This window comes from Apus apus, chromosome 8, assembly GCF_020740795.1.
Source record: "Apus apus isolate bApuApu2 chromosome 8, bApuApu2.pri.cur, whole genome shotgun sequence".
Classification (NCBI taxonomy): domain Eukaryota; kingdom Metazoa; phylum Chordata; class Aves; order Apodiformes; family Apodidae; genus Apus; species Apus apus.
In genome coordinates this window covers 5,468,150-5,494,804 of record NC_067289.1, presented here as the reverse complement: position 1 = coordinate 5,494,804, position 26,655 = coordinate 5,468,150, and the positions used below count along the sequence as shown (strand labels likewise).

Here is a 26,655-nt window from a genome sequence, read left to right as displayed (position 1 = left end):
GAATATTTGTCCAGTGCTGCTATTAGACATGCCTTTTGAAAGTAACTAAGCACTCAGAAATCCGGGGGTTTTTATTTGGGTATCAAAATGATGAATCAGAACCTTCAACTTTAGGCAGAAAGTTGTGCAAACATTTGACTCAGGTTAATCAGGGTGACAAGATTTTGTGATTTATATACAATATAGGTATTTTCCATAAAATACCCTTCAGATTAGGATTCCTCACTCTTAGGTGCACATCAAAGTTGTGTAAAAGCTATAAAGAAGCTAAGCATTGCCTAAGAAAGCCTTTCAAGTTCCAGAAAGTGCTTGAACTACTGAGGGTTTTGAAGTGCTCTAATCTCTGACATGGGTGATGTGCTAGGCTAGCATTTTTTTTGTTTTGTCACAAATCATCGACGCACATAGTGCAAAGGGACCCTGACAAAGTCATTTTACTTTTGAAAAGGGCTGCTTTTTTTCATAGCATTATGTCTCCCATTCACATCTACATGTTTGCTTCCACTTTGTTCAGGTCTAAGTAGCAGGGCATTTACATAGTCTTCCCTTTGTTCTCCGTAAATATGGAGTAAAATGAGCAAGATCCATGCTGTGAAATTAAATCTCTACTCTTGAGAGATCTTAAGGGCAAAATCCTCACAAAAGGTATAGCAACGTAGTGCCAAAGGAGCTAGTGTCCAGAACAGCTTGCCATTGGGTGTTTGTGCTAGGAAATGTGAATAAAGGAGAATAATCCGGTGAACACTGGGTATAATTAGAAAAATACACTGCTGAGACCTGCTGAAAGAATAAAATAATAGTAAATAGTGCTGAAATGGACCTGAAGTGATCATCTGGTTCATTCCTGCTACTTGCAGCCAAGAATAAGTTGTGTTTAAATCAGTGATAGGAGATCACAGCCTTCTTAAACTGTTTATTCAAGTGCTTAATTACCTTGCTGCTTTGGGTTTTTTTTCCTAATGCAAAACCTAACTCTTCCTCACTAAAATACAAGCCTGCTCATCCTAGTCTTAACATCTTCCTCTTTGCAGTAACATTCATGTATGTGACAACTGTTCTGATTTGTTCTGTTCTGAAATGTTGCTGTATGCATGTCCACTGGTGACAGATACAGCATTAAGCATTTTTTAAAATGTAAGTCAATCCAGCTTAAGTTTGGGACACGTGCAGTCCAGTGAGCTTTGTAACTAATGGCATGTGCTCTGAGTCTGAAAACAATTTGACATGAAGTGCACTAGTTTAACCTGAAATTAAGTTAATTCAAGATGTGGTGACTCGTTAAGCATAATAACTTGATTTGGTGTTAGAGCCCAAAGAATAATTCTTCCTCCTTTTTAAATATTATTGAGAAGAAGGAATTGAGTAGCAGGAAAGAAGTGTGGAGATGACAAATTCCGTGAAAGCGAAATAGCTAATTCACAGATTTGCAATGTAATGTTTGAGGGGAGCATGTAGAAAAAGCAGTTTTCAGGTGATCAAACTATCAACAGCAGTTGAGTTGCAAGATTGTTTGTGGAAAACTGCAGCCTTATAGCACAGCAGCATGGAGATACCTGAAGACATGAGGTTTATATGAAGTAGGATGTCTCAGGGCTGTAGCGGGGCATTTGCTTCTAACTTGAAAAAAACAAATGTATTCACCCTACACTTTGGCAGTAGATAACTATATTGCAGGTGGGTAGGCCAGATGGTGGAAGTCAGGGTACTGAAAACAGAGGAAGGTGGCTGAAGTTTTAGGTGTCTTGCAAATAGAATCAGGATCTCCAGATTTCCACGTAGAGAACTCTGTTCTTCAGTGTGTCACTGTTTTGGGTTGTTTTTATTCTTTAGCAATGGGAACCCAGGATCTGGTTTGGCTGCCTTGTGTTGGCAGTTGAAATATTCCTTCTTTGCAACACAAAAGGTGAATCAGTTTTTCAGAAATGCAGAATAGCATGTCCCTTTCAGTTATCTTCTGTTTTCACATGGGCAGCTACAAGGAGATGTGTAATGAGTCTGAAGGCAAAGAGACCAAAGCATATGTAGAAAAACCAGTCACTTTCTGCAACGGAGTAAGACTTCTGAAAAAAAAAGATAGAAACCATTGCTCTTGGAGAAAGGCTTTCAAACTTCTGCTCAGAGACTTGGCTTGAATCTCCTAATCTTAGTTTTGAAGTCTAGGAAAAAATGTATCTGTTACCATTTGGAGCAGCCCGAAGTTTTATTTGGCTAAAGTATTGCTTTTTCAGTTTAAAGCTGCAGTAATCAAATTTACTCTTCCTAAACTTGGTTTATCCTAGATATGTCAGGAGATACAAACATTTGCCTTCCCTAAAAAGTAGCTGTGGTTTGGTTGTACCTGGCTGTGGTCTAAAGCTCTCTGGGAGCTCATCCTTTGCTGGTCATGGACCTGCCACGCTCTGTGGCCTTCTCTAATAGAAATACACCCCAACTGTGATGAAAAGTGTTGATGTTGTTTGTTGGCAGGACTGTTGGATTAAATTTGGAAAGTTTATTCTAGAGTCACTATCACAGGTGCCAAAACATTAGCTGAGTAGCAAGGGCTGAATAGGGCCAGCTCGTGTCAATTTGGCTGCCGCTGTATCTCTCTGGTGGCTGCCTCCTCAGCCCAGGAGGGGCTGCCAGCCCAACTGCCTGCCTCTGGCCTTTCCAAATGTGGGTTGAATGTAGCCAGCGCTGCCTGCCAGTATTTGACTGCCTTCAGAGAGCTCCCATGACACGGTGGACTGCTCTGTCCTTGAATGATTAGCTCTGAAGCATCAGCCATGCTGTTAGTTTGGAATGGAATAACACAAGGCAAGAAGGGAAGGGTAGCCAGTTCTGAGTACTGTGAGTGGTGCCTTGGTTTAGTGAGGTGAGGAAAAAAACATGATTTCTTACTTTATGTAACAGGTGTATAGGATCAAAATCATAAACAGGCTCTCAGAGAGCTCCAAACATGCACATGGTGAAAGGCAGTCTGCACTAGGCAGTGTTTGCAATCCAAGCAAATGATTGAAAGGTAAATATCCTCCTCTTTTACATGTGAGAAACAAAGTGTGTAGACTAAGGGAGTTGTCTAAGGTAAAACATACACTTCAATATTGCCAAATCTAGGACCCCATCAAAAGTTTCCATACTGGTTTTCAAAAGTTGTTGGTCTATAGTCCCATCTTAGAGGCTTTTGGAACATCTTCTAAAGGATCCTACCTCTCCTCAGTTTTTGTGAAATCAGGTCTGTTTCAGAATCCATTATCTTGACTTAAGATGTCCCAGCAAAATACAGGCCTCCCTGCTACATGTGCTGCTGGAGTCTGGGAGGGGTGATGGGATGCATCATGTGCAGTGAGCTCGGCTGCTTTCCAGCTTGGGGGGTATGATTGATACTCAGAAACTGGGGAATGGCTCCTTCAGGTGGTATTCCATTGTGGACTTCTTTAATGCAATACTACATTCCTCATTGATGCCGCTGTGGGGGAATCACCAGGTGGAATCTGCTTCTGGTACGACCAGAATGTTTTCCATGGTCTAGGTGGACAGAACAAAGCAAAACAAAAACAAATGAGGAAGGGCAGAAGGACATTCTCATCCCTGACTTTAGAAGAATCGTGTGTAAGCGGAAATACTGTCATGGCCTTTAATTTCACAGGGGTAGATTACCTTGCTAGTGGGCCCATGCTGCTTTTGGACCACTTGGTGACCACTAATTCATTGATGCTTTTGAGATTTTAACTGTTTAATTTTCCATTTAATTTAATTGAATGTAGATAGCAAAAATTCACAAGTACTTGTCTGAAATAAAGTGCATGTCACTAAGGTAGTTAGTGTTTCTAAATTATGATTCTTTGTAGGCTCATTTTTCAGTTATTTTGGCTTTTTTATAATGTGAAGGAAGGTTTGAGTTGGAAGGGACCTTAAAGATCACCTAGTTCCGACCCTCTTGCCATGGGCAGGATCACCTTCCTGCTGGACTAGGTTGCTGGTACTGGAGGTCGGCTGGTACTTTTGGGGTGTGGTGAATGTTAGTTGTTGTAGGGTGTAGTTTTCATTTCCCATAAGTACTGTGCAGTTGTCCTGCACTTTTCAACATGGCATGGGGGGTCATCCTTTCATTTCTTCTGCATGCTCATGCATGATTGTTCTTTATGTTGGGCTCCTTCCTCTTTTGCCTCCTGTGGGTTGCCTTCCAGTGCCTATGGGGCAATTAGTGACAACAAACTCTAGTTTTACATCAGTGTCAGTGCACTTGACAGCAGCAGAATTATTTGTGTAAGGATCTGAAGAAAGAGAACAAGATGAAGAAACCTTGTGATACTGCAGCCTTGCTGTTGCCTGTTTTAATTAATTACTGTGTCATGGGTGATGAAGTTGAAGAATTTGCCCTAGTGAGGGGTGTCTTGCCTAGTAATCAGTTGCTTAATTTTGCTTCAACTCTGTAGATGATTGCTATTCCTTTTGCATAAATAGTGTCAAGAGCTTATTGTGCTTCACATTCTTGTGGATTTCACCCAGGTTTTGAGAGTTTCCCCCTTCTTCCTAAAAATAAATAAAATGGAAGGGGGAATGGAATAAAATACTGAGGAAAACTGATAGAAACTGGCCAGTAAGCCTGTGTATAGCTGTTGTTTGTGGTGGGTGATTTCTGAATGAGAAATTACCAAACTTGTCAAAAGCATTTGGGATTTGGGTTGTAAAATTAATATTTCAAGGAAGATTGATATAGATGTTTAAAGAAAAGAGATGATGTCTCAGCGCTTGGCTTCATATATGGTTTTCAAGTGAGATGGCAAAAAATTGAAGTATTCCAGTCTTGGGGAAGAGGAAGGAACTATTTTCCTCAGTTTTCCAATACTGTTGCAGTTTTCCCTTCAGAGGCTCTTGCCTGAAGATCTACTAGACCCTTGTTTCCTTTACATTTTTCTTTGCTTTTGTTTCCCCTTCCATTCTGACTTTCCTACAGACTTTTATGTTGACAGATAAAATTAAGAAGAATAAGAAGTACATTTTTTAAAATGAACATATCAGTATCTTTGAAATTTTCTGTGCCATGTCGCCTTATATGGATCTTGCCATAGGGGGCAGAGAATATTAGGAAGCACTTCCTATTAAAAAAAAAAGTCACCTATCTCTGGTAAAACAGTTGTGTTAAAATCTGAATTGTCGTTAGGCATCAAAGTTGACAAAGATGAGGCAATTTGCACCTCTCATAAAGCTGTTTTATTTCATCACCCTATAGAACTAGATGGGCAGCTTTATATTGATTTGTATTCAGAAGTTTTCTTTTTAACTGTACAGGGCTAAAACCCTACATCTTTAATTTAAAAATAACTTCAGTTTTGCTGTAAACCCTATAATCCACAGAGTGCTACATAGCTGTGTTTCAGTTTAAGCTTTCCACCATACATGTTTTCTGTGGCACTTTCTTCAGGGACTGTATGCAGAATTCTGTGGCAATTAAATGCCTTCCCTACTGGAGAGTAGAAATGCAGTTGTTGTTGTCCTTGGATGATACAGAACAGGGAGATTTACTAGATGCCTCTAGAAAATACCTTGTGTATGTATTTATGACTTTTGTTGGTGGGAAAAAAAGCATGGGATTTTCTGCTATGAATATGGTAAGACACAATGAAAGATGAGCCAGAGTAGACTGCAAATGAATTAATAGAAGTTCTTGTAAAGAAATAGAAGGATAAATCCACAAGAGTGTAAATCATTTGAATGTGCATGTCCTGGGGAGTTTGCAAGCCTTTTAGCATTCACAGTCTGTCAGCAAGGCTCCCAGGTAGGCCTGTATTCAAAGATTTTGTCTCACTTAGCACTGGGCTAATACGAAATAATTTAATCATCATCATCAAACAATTTATCATCCATCTATAGGAGTGCCTGATCTGGAGTTAGTGACCACTGTGCTCTCCCTTGAGCATGGTAGCCGGGGCTTGCCCTGCTCAGCATCTGGCATTTACCAGTCTGACTCTGTTCTCAGTTCTCAGCTGCTCAATTTTAAACAACAGTTTGAACTGAGATTCTGTCAGGTGGGTTTCATGCCTTCTGCTACTAAAATGGTGCTGTTTCTAAGATGGGGGTGCAGGGGAGACCAGAGGACAAAGTAGTGAACCGTGGGAGGTTAATCCACCCTTTTTTTTTTGTCCCTTAAGGAATGTATTCAGGAGCAGTAGTGCTATGGCCATTTGACATTGCCACCAAAGATGCATCTCCAACATCCTACTGAAAACCAGGCTGTTTTGGGAACCACTGAAAAATCTCTACTTTTAGGTGCTTTGTAGATGTTACAAGCAATAGGCCCAAAGACACTGCATTGAGCAGAACCTGCCCTTAAGACTGGTGTATTTTAGAGAGTTCCTGCTGTGGAAGCTGATAGGAGCCAGTGCCTGATGGTCTCCAGCTGCCCTGCAAGCTGTGGACTTGCTGATGCTGCCAGCTTTCTGGAGTCATGACATGTGCTTCTTGCTCTTCCAGCCCCCTTAGATTTCCTAGCATAACTGCAATGCAATTGAAGTGGTTCTCCCATTTTGTGAGTTTTTTATAATTTTTTTCTCTAGGTCTACTCAAGAGCCCTTGAAGTAATGCAAGCTACTTGACTTAACTAGAGTTGAAAATAGCTACACATGCCAGTAGTTACATTAGTAGGTCGAAGTGGTGCTTGATAAAACTGGAAGATTATTTCAACTCGAATAGCACATCTGGTCATGGCCTCAGTGATGTTTCAGTGTATTTTACATTCTCTCTTATTTTAAAATCCACGGATCAAGTTAAACAATACTTATGTTAAATTTACAGTGTGAAACAAGGGATTTGAAGGACAGGAAATTTTCATGGCTTGCATTTTCCTAACTGTGCTTCTAAGTCCTCATATGGATATATGCATGTTGTCAAGCTGCATATAGAGAGATGGGCCAAATTCAGGTTCTGCTTTGGTATTTCTTGATCTTTTTTGCCTTAAAGGGACTTTTTAACACACTATGTAATCCTTATATTAAGGCTGTTAGTGGGATTGTTTTAAACAAAACAGAGGGAAAAGTTGAAACATTGGAAAGTTCTTCCTGACTAGTCAGGAAATGTGTGTGAGGGCCTGGCCACAGTTTACCTGAGGCAGGAAAAGCAGACATCTCTCTGTGACCTAGAGAAAGAGTCTCTGCTTCATGGAGCCTACCTGGATGCTCACAGGAGCAGAAGGTTTATAGGGTTAGTTGCTATTTAACATACTAAAGTTACTTGCACCAGTGCATAAAGCTGTTCTCCAGTCAGTCTGTTGCTCTTGCTTGTTGATTTTTCTGGTAATTCCTGGCATGTGCTACTTCAAGCGCAGTAGCTACCGTATTTTAAATACTGACAAATTAAATAATAGCTATTTATGCACACATTGTGCTTGATGAGTTTCATACACTTTTGTTTTTCTAGTTCAAAACACTGGATTAGTTGCAGTGAGAGCGAGCTTTTCTGTGAGGCTGTGCTCCCTGCGGGGTGAGGATAGTTTGTGTGTCTGTGGGTGAGAGTTTCTTGAGAGCAGCCTTGCAGCTGAAGAAGTTGGCTTTAGGAGCACTAGGCCACAAGAGCTCCATAAAGAAAGGACCTAACTAACTTTTGGCAGCCTACAGTGGCTGGATGCCCTTTCCCTGGTATGGCCGTGCTAGTGTGGGCTTTTCTCACACATCAAGTAGTTGCAGGGGGAACCCTAGTTGAGAATTACTTCCTGTATCATTTGATTTAGCCTCTTTCCCTAAATTAGTTGGGTTTTAATTGGTGAAATTTCCTCTGGCTGAGGCAGCAGCTGCACCAGACAGATGATTCTCAAGAAGGATGAAGTGTTGGCTCATGTTCAGCCAGGCCAGACACAGTGCAAGGTACTTCTGTCACCTTCACCTTCCTCTGTGTTACTGGGGTATAATCAATCTTAGGAGATATTTGTGCAGCATTAAATCTTGGGCTTTGTACTAAAGCTTTGTTTGGAAACAGTGTTGAGAAGTTTGTCAAAATACAAAGAAATAAAAGCTTTGAGAAGACAGATTGCACTGAGCTAGCCCTATGATCATTCTTGCTTAGGAGTATTCAATGCAGGGGAAGCTGTAGGCTCAACTTGTTTAAAGAAACCCAACCTGTCTGTGAAAAAGTCAGTGAAAGTAGATCAACTGGTATGTGTCAAAAGTCTGGCTTTCTGATTTCAGAGTGTAGGTTTTACAGTGTGTACAGCATTTAAAAGACAGTGAAATACAGTTGACATCTCCATCATGTGTTAGAAGAACTGTTAAATTGTAGATGGTCAGCTAAAGAAATGATTAAGTTTTTAGCTTTTGGAAGAAGGTAATTTTATTTACTAAATAGGCCTCTCAACTTTTAGGAACTTGTGTTAATTCAGCTAGCTTTAATGGCCAAAGTATCCTTGAATTTGGTTGTACCAAAGTTCAGGAAGTAGCATAAACCCTCTGTTGATATAAAACAAATTCCCAAGCAACACACAATGAAACACTCTGTGGTTGGTTTCAGTAGATCTGGCCAGATGGACATCAGGTAAAAATGTGTCGTTTTCTGTGCGTTTAGCACCTTACGTAATTTATAATTTAGCCAGAGAGGTATTTAAAGGTGATGGTTTTGGCATGTGGTGTTGTAGGATTGCAGAGGAGTTTGGAGTAGGGATAATTGTTGCTCTCCAAAATACTCATGCTTTAGGCGCAGCGTAGTATAATTTTTCTTGCTTTTCTGAATGTGACTTTGTTTTTCAAAGTGGAACAAGATACTTTATCCTGTTTTTTATAATAACAGTAAGGTTGTAAAGTCTATAGTTTTCTCACTTTAAAAAGCTTAGCCACAGTCTTAGCCAGCACTCAAGGGAAAAGCAGACTTGAACGGAAAATAATGTACATAATCACTAGAGTAATCCTTCCATCTGACCTGAGGCAGAAAATTGGTTTGTTTTAGGAATGCCATAAACCTTTTAGAATTGAAGCCCAGGCATATGCAGTGGAAGGCTGACTTACTTATTAGTCAGTTAGTAAGTTTATGCGTAAGGAAATGAAATAGAGAGGCATCTTGGGATGCAGGTGCTTCACCTCTATGGCATAGGGTTAGAGTCTAGCAGAGGCTCCATCATGGCCAGGGGGCTAGAGCCCACGTTGGGTGTGAGAGCTGTGTTTGTTCAGTTGTAGGAAGAGCAGATTAAGGGAGATCTTCAACTCTCCGTTGGGAGGAAATAGAAAGTAGAGTCGGATTCTTGCAAGCACATGGTGATGTGCTGAGAAGCCATGGACATAAGTTGAAATGTGGGAAATTCTAATTTGAATAGATTTTTAACAACAAAGATGTCAAATACTGGAACAGGAGCCCTGAGAAGTTGTGGCATCATCCATCCTTGGAGATGCTTGAAACTTGGCTGAACGAAGCCCTCATGTAGTTTGACCTGCTTTAAGGGGAAGGTTGAGCTTGAGGTTCCTTCCAAACTAAATCATTAGTTAGGCAATAAGGGGCCGTTTGGGGAAGGGAGGAAAGAAAGTTCTGAGAGAGATTAACAGGATCAATTGCTGAAATAATGCTGTTGATAAGTTTTCTTCCCTCTTTCCCAAATGGTGCTTTTTCTCTGGTGTATAGGATGACTTTTTTCCTAAATGTCAAGGAGGAGTTTACCCGTGAGGTTGTCACCCTATTACTGGTCACTAGGGTCCATGCTCAGTGGAGGTGGCTGCTAGGGCACTGTGGGTGCTGCCCAGCTCTGGGGTGAGAGCTCTGGTGCTCAGCCTGGGTCTCAGCAGTGTTTGTGCCATGTTCCTCCCCTCTTGTTTGTTGGAGGGAGTATTTTGCATGAAGATGAAAGAGATGAGATAAACTAATTTTAGTATCAGAGTTATTAAAGACTTGAAGATATTACTAATCAGTTCTAATTTAATCTGAGCAGCCAGGCATGTATAGTACTGGAAACTTTTATTAGGTTCCAAAGTGATACCCCCAGGCTAGCATTGCAGCAAGTGAAATTGCCAAGCTGTGTGCATGACAGTACTGACCGGACAGGGCTGCTGGGGGAGCGGGGTTTGCTCTTTGCTTGACTTCTAATGCTCTGTGCTTTACATCAGGCTCCCTAACTGTCAGGGGCTTAGCGCTGTTACTATTTGAGTGCCCTTGGCATTATTTTGGCTCAGCACCAGGAAAAGCTAATCTTTGAGCTCCTGGAGTATTCATGGGAGGAGATAGCTGGGTGGGGAATCCCACCCAGCAGTGGAGTTCCAGCTGAGAGAACTTTATTCTTCTTCCTGGAGGAGATGCAGGTTCCTGTGGTGCAGCAGTTCAGAAGGGAAGGCTCTATGCAGCGCTGATGGCCACGTGTAGCTTATTTAGCAGGACTGGCACATAGCATGGAGCACTCTGTATTTCAAACCCTTTTAATACAGGTCTCAGCAGTGCAAAAGGCTTTCAGACAAAAATTCATAGGGCTGCTGTAAGAAGAAATGGTCTGAGTGTCAGTAGCCTGGCATTGCAGATGCTGAGTAACGTTTACAGCCCCTCTGCTCAGACACCTCATTGCAAAACTGAATTAGCTGCTCAGCAGTCTGTAGTATAGTTTCACATATGCTTTGTGGTGGCAGCTCGTGGAGGTGGTCCTTCCCTGACCCCCGAGCTCCTTATGGCAGAACAAACATATGTTCACGGGGTGAAGTGGATCAGGGAACCAATCCAAGTTAAAATTAGCCTGGCCAAGAAGCTAATTTCAACCTGGGACAGCTTCTCTGGCAGCCTACAGTAGGCGAGTGTGCCCAGCCGGTGATGAAGGTGCAGCCCTCCTGAGGCTGCTTTTAGCAGCCTGCTGGCTTCTGCCGGTGTGCCATGGTCTGGTCTGAAGGGCTTTCTGAGGGGTTTAGGGCTTCAGATTTGAGTGGGTAGAGATGTTTTTTCTTGTTTTTGTGATAATATTGAAGCATGAAACATATCCACCTCCAAAAGGTTATCCTGTGTGAACCCAGTTCGTGACAACTTTGGTGCTTGTTTGTGAACCAATATAAAAACGTGGGCAAATTGAAATGTTTGGTTTTGACCTTTTGGATGTAAATTAGCTGCCCATTGACATGAGACTTGTAAACTGGAAGTGGTATTTTCAATTCAAAGGAGACATTTCAAACAGTTCAGTGTTTTTATTTTTTCCTGGCAAGGGAGATTTATTGGACCTCCTCCCTGCAGTTTCGATCTCAATGAGCTGTTGACCTTTAGCTGGCCCTGAGCAGAGCCTGGTTGTTGGGATGTTTCTCTGTTTTTCAGTCTGCATCCTTGTACCCTCTTGTCTTTCATTATTGTCAACTGTATGTGGAGTTTTGCTATGTGTTAAACTGCAAGGGTGGGTGTTGAGGATTATTGTAGTTTAATTTCTTTTTAGTATTTCTGTCCCAAGGCCTGGTTTGTGGTGACCTGGGTGAAATCTTACAGCATTTTGGAGAATTGGGGCTGTTTCCTATCCGTTCATGCCCTGTGGCTTAACGGTTGCTGTGTAGAGGGATTGCCAGCAGTGGTCACAGCTGTGTAAAACCAGCGATCCCCTTGGGCCCAGAGGGAGGGTGGTGTGGGAACAGGCCAGCTCCGGGCCTGGCTGCAGGGAGTGTGCCAAGTGCCTGGCTGCTGCTTTGGGCTCCATCTCCTGCCAGGTTGTTGTCAGGAGTTGGCAGGGAGGGAGCTCGGAGCTTGGCCTTCCTGAGAAAGGGTGTCTCCTTCCTGGGAGCAGTGCCAAGGCCTGAGGGATGGAGATGGTCATGGAGATGGTGATGGGCTCCTGTGACCCCTTTCCCTCAGAGATACTCTGAAGTGGAGGGAAGGAAAATACCTGAAACACGCCAGGATGTTTCTTTCAGCACTACTTTCTGTATAGTTGTGGCAGTGATTTCAGTGCCTTTACATTACATACAGGCAGGTTAGAACTTGGTTTCCAAAATTCAAGGTTTACTGGTAACTAAATGGAGATCTACTAAGTTTATAGCAGTTATTTTTGGTTTAGGTGAATACTTGTTGACTTTCACTATGTGTTAAGCATAGAAATTGGATTAGCAGTCTCTGACTTCCCAGTGACTGTAGGTACCTCTGGGTCTCTCTCAGCATGGAGAGTTTCCTTCTTCTGGCCTTAGACAGCTAAACTGGGGCTGTTGCCGAAACCAATTCTTTATTTCTGGCAGCTATTGCTGCTTGTTTTGAAATCTGATTCATAAAGGAACTAAAGATGTTAAAACTAGAGAGAAAAGGGGGGAAAAAGCCACTTCAGCTACCACAGCTTCTAGAAATCTCAAATTATTTTTTTTTGAGTGAACTGCTTAAGACCTCAAAGATTTTTGAGAGGCTTACTCAAGTGTAAGAGGTGAATAAGTGGTTATTCAGGTGAATATTGCATCCTAATTCGAGGCATGTTTTTCACTCAGATGTTATTATGCCCTTAGTTCAAGATGTGCAGTGGAAATAGTGGCCCTCTGAATGTACATTTCCAGGGATTCTGCTGTGTCCTTGACTCTGTCTAGATGATTTTGTGCCCAGTACTCTTAACAGTGTAGAATAAGTTAGCAGCTGATTAATGTAATGATATCCAAGTTTAGGCAAAACAATTATATATTGGTGTCCTTGAAACATTAGCAGAGTTTCAGTGTCGTTTGTTATGGGTTGTTTTGTTTCAGAGTTTTAAGCATGATGGTTGTTTTGAAATTAATAATTATTATTTATTTTTATGATCTAAGTGGGAAGATTTTCTAATCACTGTGTTTTTTCTTTTTTCTTTAAGAGTCAGATTTACAGATATGTCAACATCGAGCACCAACGTGTTGCACCAAAAAGATGGAAGAAAGCTACCAGGCAGCTGTTCGAAGGGAGAGGACTCAAAGTATCCAGGCACTGAACTTTGAACTGAAGTACATGATTGTTGGTCATATTACAGCTTTTCAAGGTAGGAACTTTTTGGGGTATGGCAGTCCTATGAATAGTTTATAGTAGTATCCTCTGAGATCAAAAGAAAAAGCTCTTTCCTTTATTTTTCATTTGTCTTGCATTGAATGCTGTAGTCCCTGGCTTATTCTTTGATGATCTTGCTTCTGGACAAAGGTTATGGTACTTAGTCTTGACTTGTATTTTAAGCATCTGCCTAAATCTAATTAGGAATGGATTTTAGCTTAGACCTTGTTCATGTCGTTTTAAAAAAGATTGGCATGGATTTTTTTCAAGGCATTTTCAAGTGTCATTTAGGTGCCTGACGTTTGTGCTTTTTGATATTGTCTTGTGTTGCCAAATCACAGGTATAGAAAGTTAAATGATGCTGAAGAGTAAGCGTTCTAACTGATGTATCAAATGAGAACACAGCTCTCTCTTTGTGCCCAAATGTTTCTCTACCTGGCAGGTAACATGGAGAGTGGTCTGTTTTCAAGAAGTACAGTTAAATAAGAATGCATGAAGGAACCTGTGCTGAAAGTCTATTCTCATAAGTCTTGCTGTTCTTAAAGCTTCCTTGCTCTATCAGGTTGATGTAAGTGTCTGCAGTTTCTTAATGCAGATGGTTATTGTACTATTAAAGGCAGTAAAATACTTGTGTAGGGTTGTGCACTATACAGTGTTGAGCACAGGAGACTTTTCTCCAGAAGGTCATATAAGCACAGGCTGTGAACTTTAAATATATGAGAGTTGAGAGATGAAGTCAATCACTGAGTGATGGATCCAGCCTACTGACTTCTGTGGGCCTAATTATGTGCTTAATTTTAACTTGCTGCTTTGCTGTGTTTAGTGCTGAACACCCTTGTGGAATGGGTTTTGAAAACAAACCAATAGTTATTAAAATACAGAGCATTGAGGTCTGTATGATTAAGCCTATTGTTACAAGGCAGTTTTTATCAAATAGTAGTTTTTTTGTCTAGGTCTAGTTTCTTCCATTTCAGTGAAAATACTATTAATAAAAGATGTGATTGACAGTTAATAAGAGATAGCATATTATCTAAAATTGACTATAAGCTATGGTGGAAATCTGAGAGATGTGCAAGGGAAAGACAAATTTCCTTCTGCTTTTAGTCATTTACCTCTCTTTGTTATGTACCAATGAGTTAGAAATGGCATTTGGTTTATTTTCCAATTAATTTTTGAAGCTTTTTAATATTCTCATGATTTAAAAATGTGATTGGCAGGCCCTTTGGAGGAGCACTGTAGTAAAAGGATGACTGTTGGCATTGTTTAATGATCGTAAGTTATTCAAGCAATCTTTCAGTATCATGACTGAATAAAGATAAGGTCAGAAGAGATTAACTTGCCAGCCCCTTTAGGTCAAACCAGCAGCTTTATTGTCCATTACTGATGAAGCCTTATGATGGAATGAAATAAATAGACATTTCACACAGTTTAAGTTTACAGGCATCTTCTGGAAGTGAGTAAATAGGTTGCTTGTGGTAACTTGGTATGGCTGGCATTCTGTCTGCCTTAGGTGGCAACACTTGAAAATTGTAACTTCTGTCTTGCATTAGGAGCTGCTTTTGTTCTTTGGTTTTGTCCCAGGTGTCAGTGAAAAGCCTTTCTCTTTATCTTGTGCTGTATAAACAGTCTGTTGCGAAGAGTAGTACTGTGTGAAGACATTTACTGAGAGGGAAGATCTTTGCATTGCATTAACTCTGTCCTTTTGGTCTGTTCTGGTTTGTTGCTATTTTGAATGATAAAGTGAGTGTGCCAAAAGAACATTTAGAGTGAGAAAATAAATATCCCTATTTTAGAAGCTTTCAGGTGCCTTTCAGATTTCATGTTTCTTGCAGCACTGGGAACTGGCACAGACTTGCTAAAAAAATGACAGTTTATTCATTCATATGTGGTGGTGTTTACTTGCACAATTTTCGTGCACGATTTACCTTCTTTTGCCTATACACGTTTTTAGTCCTGTTAGTGTAGTCAAAGCAAAGCAGTAGTTAGCCTTGTTGCCTTGTGCTGAGGAGATCTTGCACTTTTAGCAGACTATGCTGTTAATATGATACCCATTCTGGTGAAATAATTTTCAAGACTAATACAGTAGAAGAAATTGATTTTTCAGTCCAGCTTTGAGAAAGTAGAGGTGGGAATTAAATGTCAGTAGGAAAAGAGAGCAATTTTTTGGAGGACAAGAGACAAAATAGTTTAAGTACTCATCTCCTCATTTTCTTTCATGGAAGTCAAAAGACTTTTAGTTCTGAGGACCTGCAATTACATACCACAAGTCTTAATAGGAAAGAGCTTTCTCATATGAGTAGAGTTTTGATAGGAGTTCAGTATTCCCTCTAGACTGCCTGGGTACTGTGGTTTACTGGACATTTTGGATTTGAAGAGGTTTTGTTTTGATACTTCTTTTTGAAATTGAAAATGTTATTTAAATAGCTTTGCCCACAGTTGAAATAAGACAATTTTCACAGGTGCTGGATTCAGTTGTGCAAAATAATTAGTCTGTAAAGCTTGATTAAATATACCACAGCTGTGGGCAAGCTTGTTATTCTTGGGCTAAAGCCCAGTCCATACATATGGACAGCCTTAGTACTACAGTTCAGTCCTGCTTTTTTTTTGCCCTTTAAAGTTCTAGCAACCCAGTCCTTGCTCAAACACTTAATAAATCAAGCGGGGGCATGGATGTTTTTTCTCAAACTCCTTCCTCTAATTGTTACACCTGATTTGAGTAGGAAGAGGCACATTGGCATCAGTTGCAGGCTGTAAAATGCCCTCCCTGTTAGTAACAGGGCAGGACAGAAGCTGGAATGAAAGGGCCAGCTGGCTGCTTGGGAAGCTTGTCATCAGAGTCAGCTCCTGCAAAATTGTAAATTGTCACACAATGTTTTTGAAGTTTGACATGTTGAATGTAACCAGACCCCTGGGGTTGGAAAGCTGCTGGTTCATGGAAAGCTGCTGGATTCACTTTCTCTTAATATTCTGGTGCATGATGTAGCCTAAAAGTCATAACCATGGTATTAGTCACTGTACATATCTGTTATTAATGACTTTCTGCTCCAAATGGAGTCAAAGGCAAGGAGAAGTAAGTAAGTAGATGAGATGAAGCCATTCCAGACTGTTACACAAACAGTGTAAGAGGAGAATGTGCCTCTTGTAATGATCCTAGTATGTCACCCTCTTGCTCTTACAGGTGACATTGTTTTAGATGCATTTTGGAGTGGGTCAGTTTGTTCCATCCAAAGATGTGCCCATCTTTGTCTTTGCTCCTGGGACTGCAGCCTCGAATGCCCAGCACAACTATTTAAATGAATGATCAAACAGGATTCTTTCATTTTATAACTTGCTTTACCCTTTGATAACAAGAAGATTCTCCTTTGAACTTACTGAGGGTGTTTTTTTTTTGTTTGTTGGTTGTTTTTTTTTGTTCCAACGTTTTTAAGACTTGCATGTAAAAAACCACATTGTTTTATCTTACATTTGTGTCTTTGTGGTGATACTATATGTTCCTCGGCACAATCATCCTTCAGTTCCCTCCCAGTTCCCTCATTCCGTCCTTTCATTCCTTCGGGACGCTTCCAAGCAAGGCAACTGATTCATTGTTAGTGGATTAACAGTGGCGCGGGTGTGCAGGCTGAAAGTTGCTGTCAGAAGAGGCATCAATAGTCTAACAGGAAAGTTTTGTTGTGGGCAGACAGCAGAGAGAAACCTGCCCTTGCTTTTCTGTGTCCTTTATGGGGTGTGAACAGGTGCTGTGTAAGGATCCACAGAAAGTTTGGCTCTGCTCCTGTCATCTTATGCTGAGGCTAATTTGAGGTAATGAGAATTCAAGCACTGGCAATTTATTTGTTCTGCTGATGGTCTCTGCAGAGAGGCAGAACAAGATGCTTTGAAATCCACATCGCATTTCAGTCATGAAGTTCGCAGGTATCAGAGGTGGAGCTAAAAGCTTTGTTTGAGCTCAGCGGTTTAAAAAATAAATTACTATTCTTTGCTGCACTTTTTGTTTTTACAGCAGGCAGTAGAAATTGTTCACTCACAGCCTCTGAAGAGAAAGCTCTCATGAATGAAGGCATGTTAGTCATAAAGCAGTAATTTTGTGTTGTTTCTCTGAAATAGCATTCATTTGACCTTGGGGGGTCAAATGGCAGGGCCAGGCATTTCCATATTCTCTCAGCTATGGGAGAGCAGATTAACTTTGTAGCACTCTGTTCCTCTCGCTTTTAAGTCAGGGGTTTTGGCAAAGCTGCCCTTGTGTTTTTGCTTTTTAGAAAATGGGCTGATACTGGTTAGGAGAGTTCCTTGCTGCTGTTTCTAATAGCAGGAGTTGCAGTGGTGTTGCTGTGAACACACATTGCTTTGCCCTATTGTCATCAGATCCATTGGGTGAGGTTGCAGGGCCCCTTTGCAGTCTTGTTCAGTGGCTAGTAAATGATCAGGGAATTATATCAGAACTATGAACACACTCTTCCCTTTTTTTTACCTTACTGTTGCCTGGAGAACGATAATTGAAGAGCTTCGAGTTAGGCTGAGATGCTTCCATTTTGTGCTGGTGTAATTATCTATTGTTGGGTCCATTGTCCATTAATATCTCTTTCACCAGATTATCTTTTGGCCAGAAAAGAGTTGGCAATGTTGACCACATGTTGACTGCAATTTAATTATGCATCAAGTTGCTTGCTTTAAACATGCAGCCTACTAAGTCCTCTAAGGCTTTACAGGTCTCTTGATTTTTCCCATCCATCCTGTTTCATCTCTGACAATATATACTAGGAAAATCAGTTATCTAAGGCTTTTTACTGTTGTCACTGTTTGTTTTTTTCCAGGTTAACTGGATGCTACTGAAAAAAATAATTTCTCTAGCCAAACTCCTGGTCTCATTCTGTGTTTCCTTGACAGTTCTATCTTCCTGCATCTTGTGTTTTCCAGTTTAGCTCATGCTGCTAGTCACCTGTGATTTGTGATCTAAGTGTAAGTTCCTGTCACAGGTCATTAATGCCAGCCTTTCATTCACTTAGTGTAAAAATTCAGATGGTACCTTTTTGTGTTTTCTTATGCTGTATTTCACGTTAGAGAAGTGTGTGCTGTAAAGATCCTCTGCACCTTCATTGCCTTCCTTTGGGTGATGTTCTTAAAACTCTCCTTAGGGTCATGATAAGCAAAATACTTGTGAGAGGTCAACCCAAAGATATGCTGAATTCACTCACTGTTATACTGACCAGGTTTGTCATGCTTCTTGTCCCTTTTTGTCTTTCCTCCCCTGGTTGTAGTGTTTGCCTTGTTGGCAGGTGTGAGACAGGCACTGTGCTTTATCCTGGATCTCTGCAGTACCTGTAATCCTGGTGTTTCATTAGCATCCCTAACTGCTACAGTGATGTAAATAACTGACATGGGTAATTTCTGTGCATTTCTGATTGCATTAATGTATCCCCTGCTGTGTCTTGTCATTTGGGCAGATTATTAGGAAGAAGAAATTGCTAGTCTTTAAGACCACAGGAAGAATAAAAAAGTGGAATAATGGAAATCACACTCTTTTGTCAGGAAGTTGTGATGACTTTATGCTTTCCAAATACCAAATTCAAGTGGAAAACTTAATAAAAACAAGAACATTTAAGTCTAGCCATGGAGTGTAAATTACTACCTTACAATCCATATCTAGTAATGAAGATCATGTCCACTGAGGTCTTTATAGTATAACTAAACCTAATGACTACATTGTTAATAGCATGTTTCTTCTTAAATACAGGGAAAGATGATACCAAATATTGTTTATTACACTGAAATGGCCTTCTGTCAATCAGCAATTGACAGTGATAATGTGAAGTCACTAGCATTGTGAGTAGTGCACTGTTAGAAGAGCTCCTGCATGTTGTATGCAGAATTGATTTATGAGACAGTGTGCAGTTGTTTTTCAAGACTGCAATATGGAGAACTGTACTTGTGGATAACTGGATTAGTCTTGCCAGAAGACTAAATTGATAATAATTATAAACTTATGAGTATAAAAGTGTTTGACTAGCTACTAGAATTATAGTGCTGTTAGACTGTTAAGCTAAAGTGTTATATTATTTAGATATCTGTTACATTTAAAAGTGATTAAATACAGATTGTGTAGAACTTTTTGGCCCAAAGCTTTGAAAGGATGGTATAATGCCATGTGAAGTGGTGAGATAAAGATACATTAAATATGTTTTAAAAGAAACTGCAAATTATCTAGGTAAGTTATCTATTTAGCCTTTATAATAATCATGTAAACATTCTGAGCTTGTCTGGCTGTCATTTGATACCTAGAATGTAAGCAATTCAGGGCAGGGACAGTCTCTTCATTATCTATTTATAACAGTTCATGCAGTGTGGGTAAGGCATGTTGGTGCTAGAACAAGAAATCTAATGAACACACACGTGTTTAGTCATCTTGTAACTCTGTGTCCATGTTTCACTTGTCTGTTGTAATGATATTTTTCTTTATTCTTTTCACTACCTTGTCAGGCTGTTGACCGTATCTCCTGAATATAAAAGCATGGTGAAAGTGAAGCCAAATAAATCAACAAAAAATTAGTTCAGATAGAAAACACAAAGCTGGAAAGAAAGTGTTCATTCCTAAAAAAAAAAAAAATTAAAAAAAATTAAGACAACCCACAAAAGTAAAGAGAGCAAATCAATCTGAGGGCTTCACTATCTGGGGAGGCTTCCACACAGTTGCTGTTGAGGACAGTGTTTTTGTGACAGTGTTTATGGAATAATGTTTAGTGTGCTCTTTCTTCTGTTAGATTTATACCCTCTAATCACAACAGTGTTGTGAAATTTCCTTGTTATGGACTCGAAAGGTTTTCTGCATCCTTTTGACTTATGACATAGCGTTTCCATAAGGGAGCATTATTGCTCAGTCTCTTATTATGTGAAGTCACCCATCCCAGTGACTCTGCTGATGGCCATGTGAGTACTTTTGGAATTAAGTGGTTCTTAGTGCCATCAGATCCAAGTTCCTTCTTGCCTAAGTTAGTTTGACATTTTGTGAAAAAAGTGGGTGAAGACCTGAGAAGCAGCATGTTCTGACAAAGAGATTTTTTTGAGTACGAGTATAAGTGTTTCAAGAAAGTTCCTGCCCGTAACTTACTTGGAATAAATAAAGGCCATTGACTGGCCTTCCATTTATGGGTTAGTTTATGTCAATTATAATTCAGCTTTTAATTGCACATCCTTTTCTCTTAAAGATGATTAATTGTTTGAACTTGCTTTTGTTGTTTTATCGGTCCTTATGTTGTGAGATTGAAAACAGGAAAAGCATTATTTTACTCTGTTTCTAGATGCAAAATTTTAGGTATTCTTTGAACAAGAATGTAGGTATTGCAACACTGAAACTGTTGGGCAATTCAGTAAAAATAGGCAAAAAGGTGTTGAAGGTAGCAAACTAAATGAGAAGGAATCTTACAGGAAATCCTTACTTCATCCTCACTGTTGGAATGTGTGTAAAAGCAACAGGATCACATTTTTCAGTATGAGATAGCAGTCTTACTGTGTTTGAACTAGGTGATCTTTAAGGTCCCTTCCACCTTCTAACCATTCTGTGTTTCTATGATTCTGTGATTTGCAGATGAGCAATTGTACATCAGAACAGCTGAGCCACCTCCTTCTGCCTTCTCTCCACCCCCCATGGCATAGCCACCAAAGCTGCTGTGAAGCAGTACTTGGACCAATCCTGTGTATGCCAGTGTGGGGAGAGAGACTGACATTTATAAGGATGTAAAGATAAAGTAACATAAAAGTAGACTGGTGTACTATAACTGCATAGAGATATCTGGTCAAATCCATGCAATGTGAGCATGATTCTCATTAAAACTAACTATTCATCTGACCTTAAGATGAAGCGGATGTTCATCATCTGCCTGCAAATGTATCCGTGTATCTGTGCCATATATCAGACCTGAAGTTCATGTGGATTCCTTGACCTGTGCCTTCTTCATGGGCATGTGTTTGGATTGCATTTCTGGCCATACAGCTGGAGTGTAAATATTTTGAAGTGTAGCTATTGGATTATGCCTTTTGTTTGCGATTTTGTTGGGAGATGGGGTTTACTTAATCAAGTATTGCATCTGTAATTATCACCATCCTTGCATTTAAGGCATTTTCTCTAAACTCAAATGTTTTCAATTTAGGAATTTGGAAGTCTTGTGTGGTTATAAATACAATCTTCTTCCATGTTATTGGGGAAATGATTAGCCTAGTGCTGCTACCTAGCAGCTTCTTATTGACTCTTTAATTCTTCAAATGCTGCATAGAGCTCCTGCTTTTGATGTGAATCTGAATGCTATTGATGAGAAGACCTTACTGATTTTCTGTAAGATAGCCTCAATCCTGCCAGTGCCGTTTCTGTTGAAAGGAGGGATTTTTCTACCTTCCTTTCTAGACAAATATGCTGTCTAAATGGGGGATTGAGTTGATACTGTAGCCACATTAGCAGTTTGTTATAATTTCATGTTAATCTTAAAAACAAAGGTAGGTGTTTCAGTAGACACATTGAAAACATATGTGTAAGCACATGACCTTTTTACCATTTGTTTGTTACTGTCTCCTCTGTATTTAACAATGCTCTACCAGACTATTGAGGTGAATTTGTATAGTTGTGTCATGGGGAGAGGAAGGTTTAAGGGGAATTGGAGCTTGGCTGAATAAGATTGACCTGCAGTTTGCAGTTAGGGTAGGGTGTGAACTCAAACTCCTTAACTCCTTATGTGTGGCTTTGTATTCTAGGATGAGAACACCTTATTTTGAATTACTGGCATGTGCTAGTTTTGAATGAGATACTATTCCAGTGGTCTGTGTGTTACAACGCTGCATCACTCATCTTCTTTTGTTTCCCAAGACTGTTGATCTAGGAGGCTTTGGGACCTTTTTTTGACAGAATTGATTTAACAATTGCCTTGGTAGTCACAAAAAATCTGGGGTATCTGCAGACTTAATGTGAGAATATGACTTGGAAGTAAGGAATTTATGGGGCCTGTCTTCCCCACATCCTCCTGAATCTTTCCCTCAGTCTTGTAAGGCTATTCACAGCTACTAAAGGGTGGTTTGTGTAAGATTTAAAAGAATCCAACAGCCTTGCCTTGTGCTGCTGAGGATAACTACATCTGCTCTGAATCTTTAATAGTAAAGGGAAAGGTTTGAGAGAGCGGCTCACTGCTTCTTCCTGTATTAATACTTTTGTCTTTGATGTACCACGCTAAAATTAGGATCCCTGCAGATGTTTAAGTTTGGAATGGAAGTACTGATGCAAATGTTAGTGGATTCTTATTATAAATAAGAGCTTTACCAGCTATTTCTTCTTGCATTTTTTGCCTTCTATTTTGCCATTGTGTATCCTTTTCTGATTTGTGCGGTCAGTTTCTTGAGAAGGCTTCCTTTAATTTTGGGAAATAGGTATGTTTGTAGGAGATGTAGTAACTTCTTTACCCTTTCTATTATTGCTTTTGTTAGGTTTCATAGTATTATTCACTGTAAATAGAAGGCTATGAGCAGAAATAGTGGCTTTCCATAAAAATAAATAGTATTTTAGAGGTGCACATGTAGAAACATGGAGCTTTTAGATATCCCTTTCTTCTCCTGTTAGTGGTGTTCTGAGGAAGCCTCTCCTTGGCTTCTGTTTGGTGTCTGCATTTTCCATGCATGACCAGTGATTATTGGAATGCTGCAGGCCCTGTGCCCCTTTGGGGCAGCTCATGAAGAAGTTACTGCTCCAGAAACCACTTTTGGTTCTTTCTCTGTCACAAGGCTTAGCTTGCCCTAGCTCTGCTCAGCTGCAGAGTTCTGATTGCCTGGATCCATTGAGCAGCTTTCTTAGAGCTGGATAGGTAGTAACTGGGGGCTGATAAATAGCACTCTGAGAAATACAGCTGACCAACAGAGCAAAACCAGTCATCTAAGCTAGAACTTCCTTTCTACATGCATATAATCAGTTTATCATGTATCATATCCTGGTTTTTTTTCTCTCAGTAGTTTGTGTCCAGGTTGTGTGAAAGTCATAACAGAAAGTATGGTCAAACATCTCTGGAAAACCTTCCTTCTCTTTCTGTCCATACAGAATCCTCTAAGGAAGTGTTTTGTCATGTGGCAAAGAGGTGCTTTTTTTCCCTCTGTGGACTAAATGAAAAGTTACAACTCAGGGCTGCTTCTATGCCTGACTCAATGGGAAATAATGCAGATTCTCCTAAACAATTATTTTCTTTGTGTAACAAGATAAATTAAGATCTTACATGTGTTAGGAGGGAAAATTGCACCTTTGTGCCATTACAAAATGCAGGTCATTTCCTAATAACAAGAGGCTATATCTGTGTCGTGGTCAGCTGGATTGCTGGGGTGGGAGGTGAGCCTCAGTAGTTCCTCTGATGCCGTGTCCATTGAAGGATCTGAGCCCTTCACTGAACATGATTTTGATTCAGCCAGTCAGGTAGGTATGGACTTAACATTCAATGTGACATTTTTCTTGTTTTTCTTGTTTGCTTTTCCTTGAAAAGCAAGGAAAGGTGTAGTTCTCTTGCTGAGATAGACCCTTACGAACTCCTAAATCTCAAGGCACATCTTTTAGCTTGGTGCATAGCGTGAAAGAGGCTGTTTGGATGCAGCAGAACTCATCTCTCATCTCCTGTAGCACATTGCATCCTTCCTTGTTCACTAAGCTAAGTGGAAAAGGAACATATGATACACTGTTGTAAACATGAAGTATAAAACACCAAAACACTGCAGTCAGAATAATGGCCCACAAAATTAGGACTAGTTGTAAATGTACAAAAAATGAATGCATTTATGGAATACTTTTCACTTTTTAGTTCTTTAAACTTTATGCTCCAAAGAGACTAATTCCTTCAGCTGTAGTCATCTGCAAAACAATGGTCAGAAAATGTAAACATCCCCAAATTTATTGCCAAAAATTGTTACATTTTAGGGGCACTAGCAAATCCATGTGAAATTAAAGAAACAGTGGACAACCTACAGGAGGTTAATCCTTTTAGACCAGGCTACCTTGATACTAGTTATGAATAGATCAGTTAATTATGCCTTTACAAATTGTTTGTAAATAAAGGCAAAATAAATCCTGTAATAAGCATCAGTGCAATGCAGAAACTTGGAAAATAACTTCCTAAACTGGCTTAAGTTAAACTGATGTAATGTTGTTGTGTGGGTGGCCCAATGTACTTAGGGTATGTTTAAGATGTTTTTTGTGCCCTATAAAGGAGGCAGCAACTTCAAGTGTGAGATTTGGTTGTGCAGGGTGCTTTTTCAATGCTGCTTCAATCCTGCTGTCATTGCAATAACTTCACATGAGTGCAGAACCACTGAAAGGTACCTTTGTGTACAGAGTGCTCTCTACCTGTATTCTCTGCTCCAAGCTGCAGCTAGGACTCCTCCAGAAATACCTCTGACTCTGCTAACACTACCTGGTTCCTACTCTTTCTGCAGCAGTGACCATTGCTGTAGAGTTGGTTTCTGCTTCCCAAAAATAAGAAATGTGTGAACTGCCAAGATGTTTGGTTCATTTTAATTGCTGGATTCTGCCAAAGTCCAAAAGCTGATCCAATGCTTAAAATATGTGCATATTCTTCCTATTAGTTAAATAATTCTTAGTTGACCCATCATAGGCAGCCTGACAGGCACATCCTTAATTTGATCCTACTTTTGGTATCGCTGTGAAGTCTTGCCATGCTTCCTGGAGCAAAGGGTCAGAGCCAAGGCAGAAAGCCTTCGGAGGAGAAAACAGCATGAAGTGGTAACTCGGTCTTCACGTATGTAACTTTTCTCAGTACTGTTTGGAATTATGAGAGTCCACTGGAAGTTAAATAAATTTTATTGATTCAGAAGTGCTTGCTCAAGGAGTTCCAACTGAAGCCATTGCCATCCTGGAGTTACTGTAAGAATTTATATACCTTTAAAATAATACTTTTCACCCCAGCAGATTTCATCTCCAAGTATTAATCTGATCAATGGCAGATGTTAGTAGGTGGATATACTATCAGTGCGGGACAAAGCAGCTCTTACCAAGATTAATATTTTTCTGTACCTGAGTCACAGGAATCAGAACTGGTCTTCTCTGGTTTATATTTATTTACATAGTCTTTAGAAAACTGAATAAAGCATTCGTCTTGGCTTTGGTCCAAAAGCAGTTAAAATCCTGGTAGTCTTTCCACTGATTTAATTAAGCTTGGACCCTGGCTCCAAGGATAGAATGAAACTAACATTTTTTAATTATAATTGCAAAGAAAAGGGGAGGCTTCTGTTTCCTGAGTGAAGATTACTTTATTGGGATCTGCCATGGAATATATTGCTAAGTGGCAAATGAGTGAACCACAATTGGTGTGAGCCAGCTTGAACTCATTACTGAAAGCCTCCTCCTGGCAACCTCCAATGCAGCTCACAAAAATGGATTCCTGTGAGAAGGATCATTCATCTACTCCTACTGGGGGATGATAGGAAGTCAGAAAGGGCCAAAAGAACATAAAAGATACCAGTACTTTTTTTCGTGTACATATATAGAGAGGCAGGCACGTGCTTTTTTCATTTGGATTTAAGAATACAATTTATGGACTCTTAGTCTGACAGACAATTTGAATGCATAAAGAACCAAATCCGGAGTAATCAATTTTTGTTTAAAACAACATTAAAATGTTGTAATAATATTTTATGTTACCTGCTAAAGATACCACCTAAAATAGGCTTTCACCAACCCCTTCTCCCAGTCCTAAAACTGTGGTGATCAGATCCACCTGTCTTACTCTTGCTGCTTCTGTATTTGATAGCAAAATTTGGAAAAGCTGAAGGAAAGGAGCAGTATGTTGATACTCAAACGCACAGAGTAAATTCTGCAAATGGTATGAGAGGAGGGAAGGTGCTTTGTTTTGCTAAATTTGCTAATATAATTGGGGTGGAAAATAGAAGATTTTTTGGTCAGAGTCCTTCAGTTTTGTATCTGGAGAAAGACTTCAAAATATTTTTTTCCTCCAACTTTATTAATTCATCTAGTAACAGATGCTATGGTTCCCTATTAACCTTTCTTTTTCCAATATCCTCAGTCTGCCATCCTTACAGCAAACCTATTACTATTTAATACCAAATTTATTGGTACTATGGCTGTTGTACAGTAACACACCTAACATTGAACTAACCCAGCAGAGTATACAAACTCATGGAATGCTCTGTCTTTGGGTTCTGACTCTTCACACAAATCTGTCCAAAAGCTTTGGGCATTGGTTTAAGATGAAAGGAGAATCAGCCTATTTGCAGTCTGGCCTGGTGATAGTGACCTCTGTGTGTGTGGGAATAAAAGTGTATTTGGTAGGTTTGAGAGCATGTTACCCTCAACACTGATTTTTCTCTTGTGAGAAGGATTGTCCAAGAATTCAAAGACAAAAAAAGACATGTAGAAAAAGCTGTATTAAAAGAAATACTTACCTACACATCTACCCACTGTATTCTTAGAAATCATGGTCTGATGAATAGCAAAAATAAAATAAGCCCAAGGATGGCACAGCTTCAAGGAAAAAAGGAACTAATGAAGAAGGATTCTAATACTTCTTAGTTATTTCTATCTGAAAACTGATTCTTCTCTTAGCTGCTTGAAGATTGAGTAAGTTGAATGAGGGCTTTTGAGTTACACTAGGTATAACTGGTGTAAATTGCAGCAGCATGAGACCCACAGTGATTTATCTTGTGATGGCAGAGACTAATCTGGTCTGAAGATGATTCCTGGTTGTGTGGAGGATGGAACATTCATTTTCCTGTCAT

The 26,655-nt window shown here is 39.9% G+C and overlaps 1 protein-coding gene across 1 annotated transcript in view; it reads left to right on the top strand.

Annotated features, from left to right (window-relative positions):
- Window positions 1–26,655, top strand: part of LOC127387877 (glypican-5-like) — a 349,409-nt gene that overhangs the window by 9,126 nt on the left and 313,628 nt on the right. Inside the window, exon 2 of the mRNA XM_051626736.1 lies at window positions 12,731–12,892. Coding sequence (XP_051482696.1) covers window positions 12,731–12,892 — 162 coding nt within the window. The remainder of the gene's footprint in view (window positions 1–12,730; window positions 12,893–26,655) is intronic.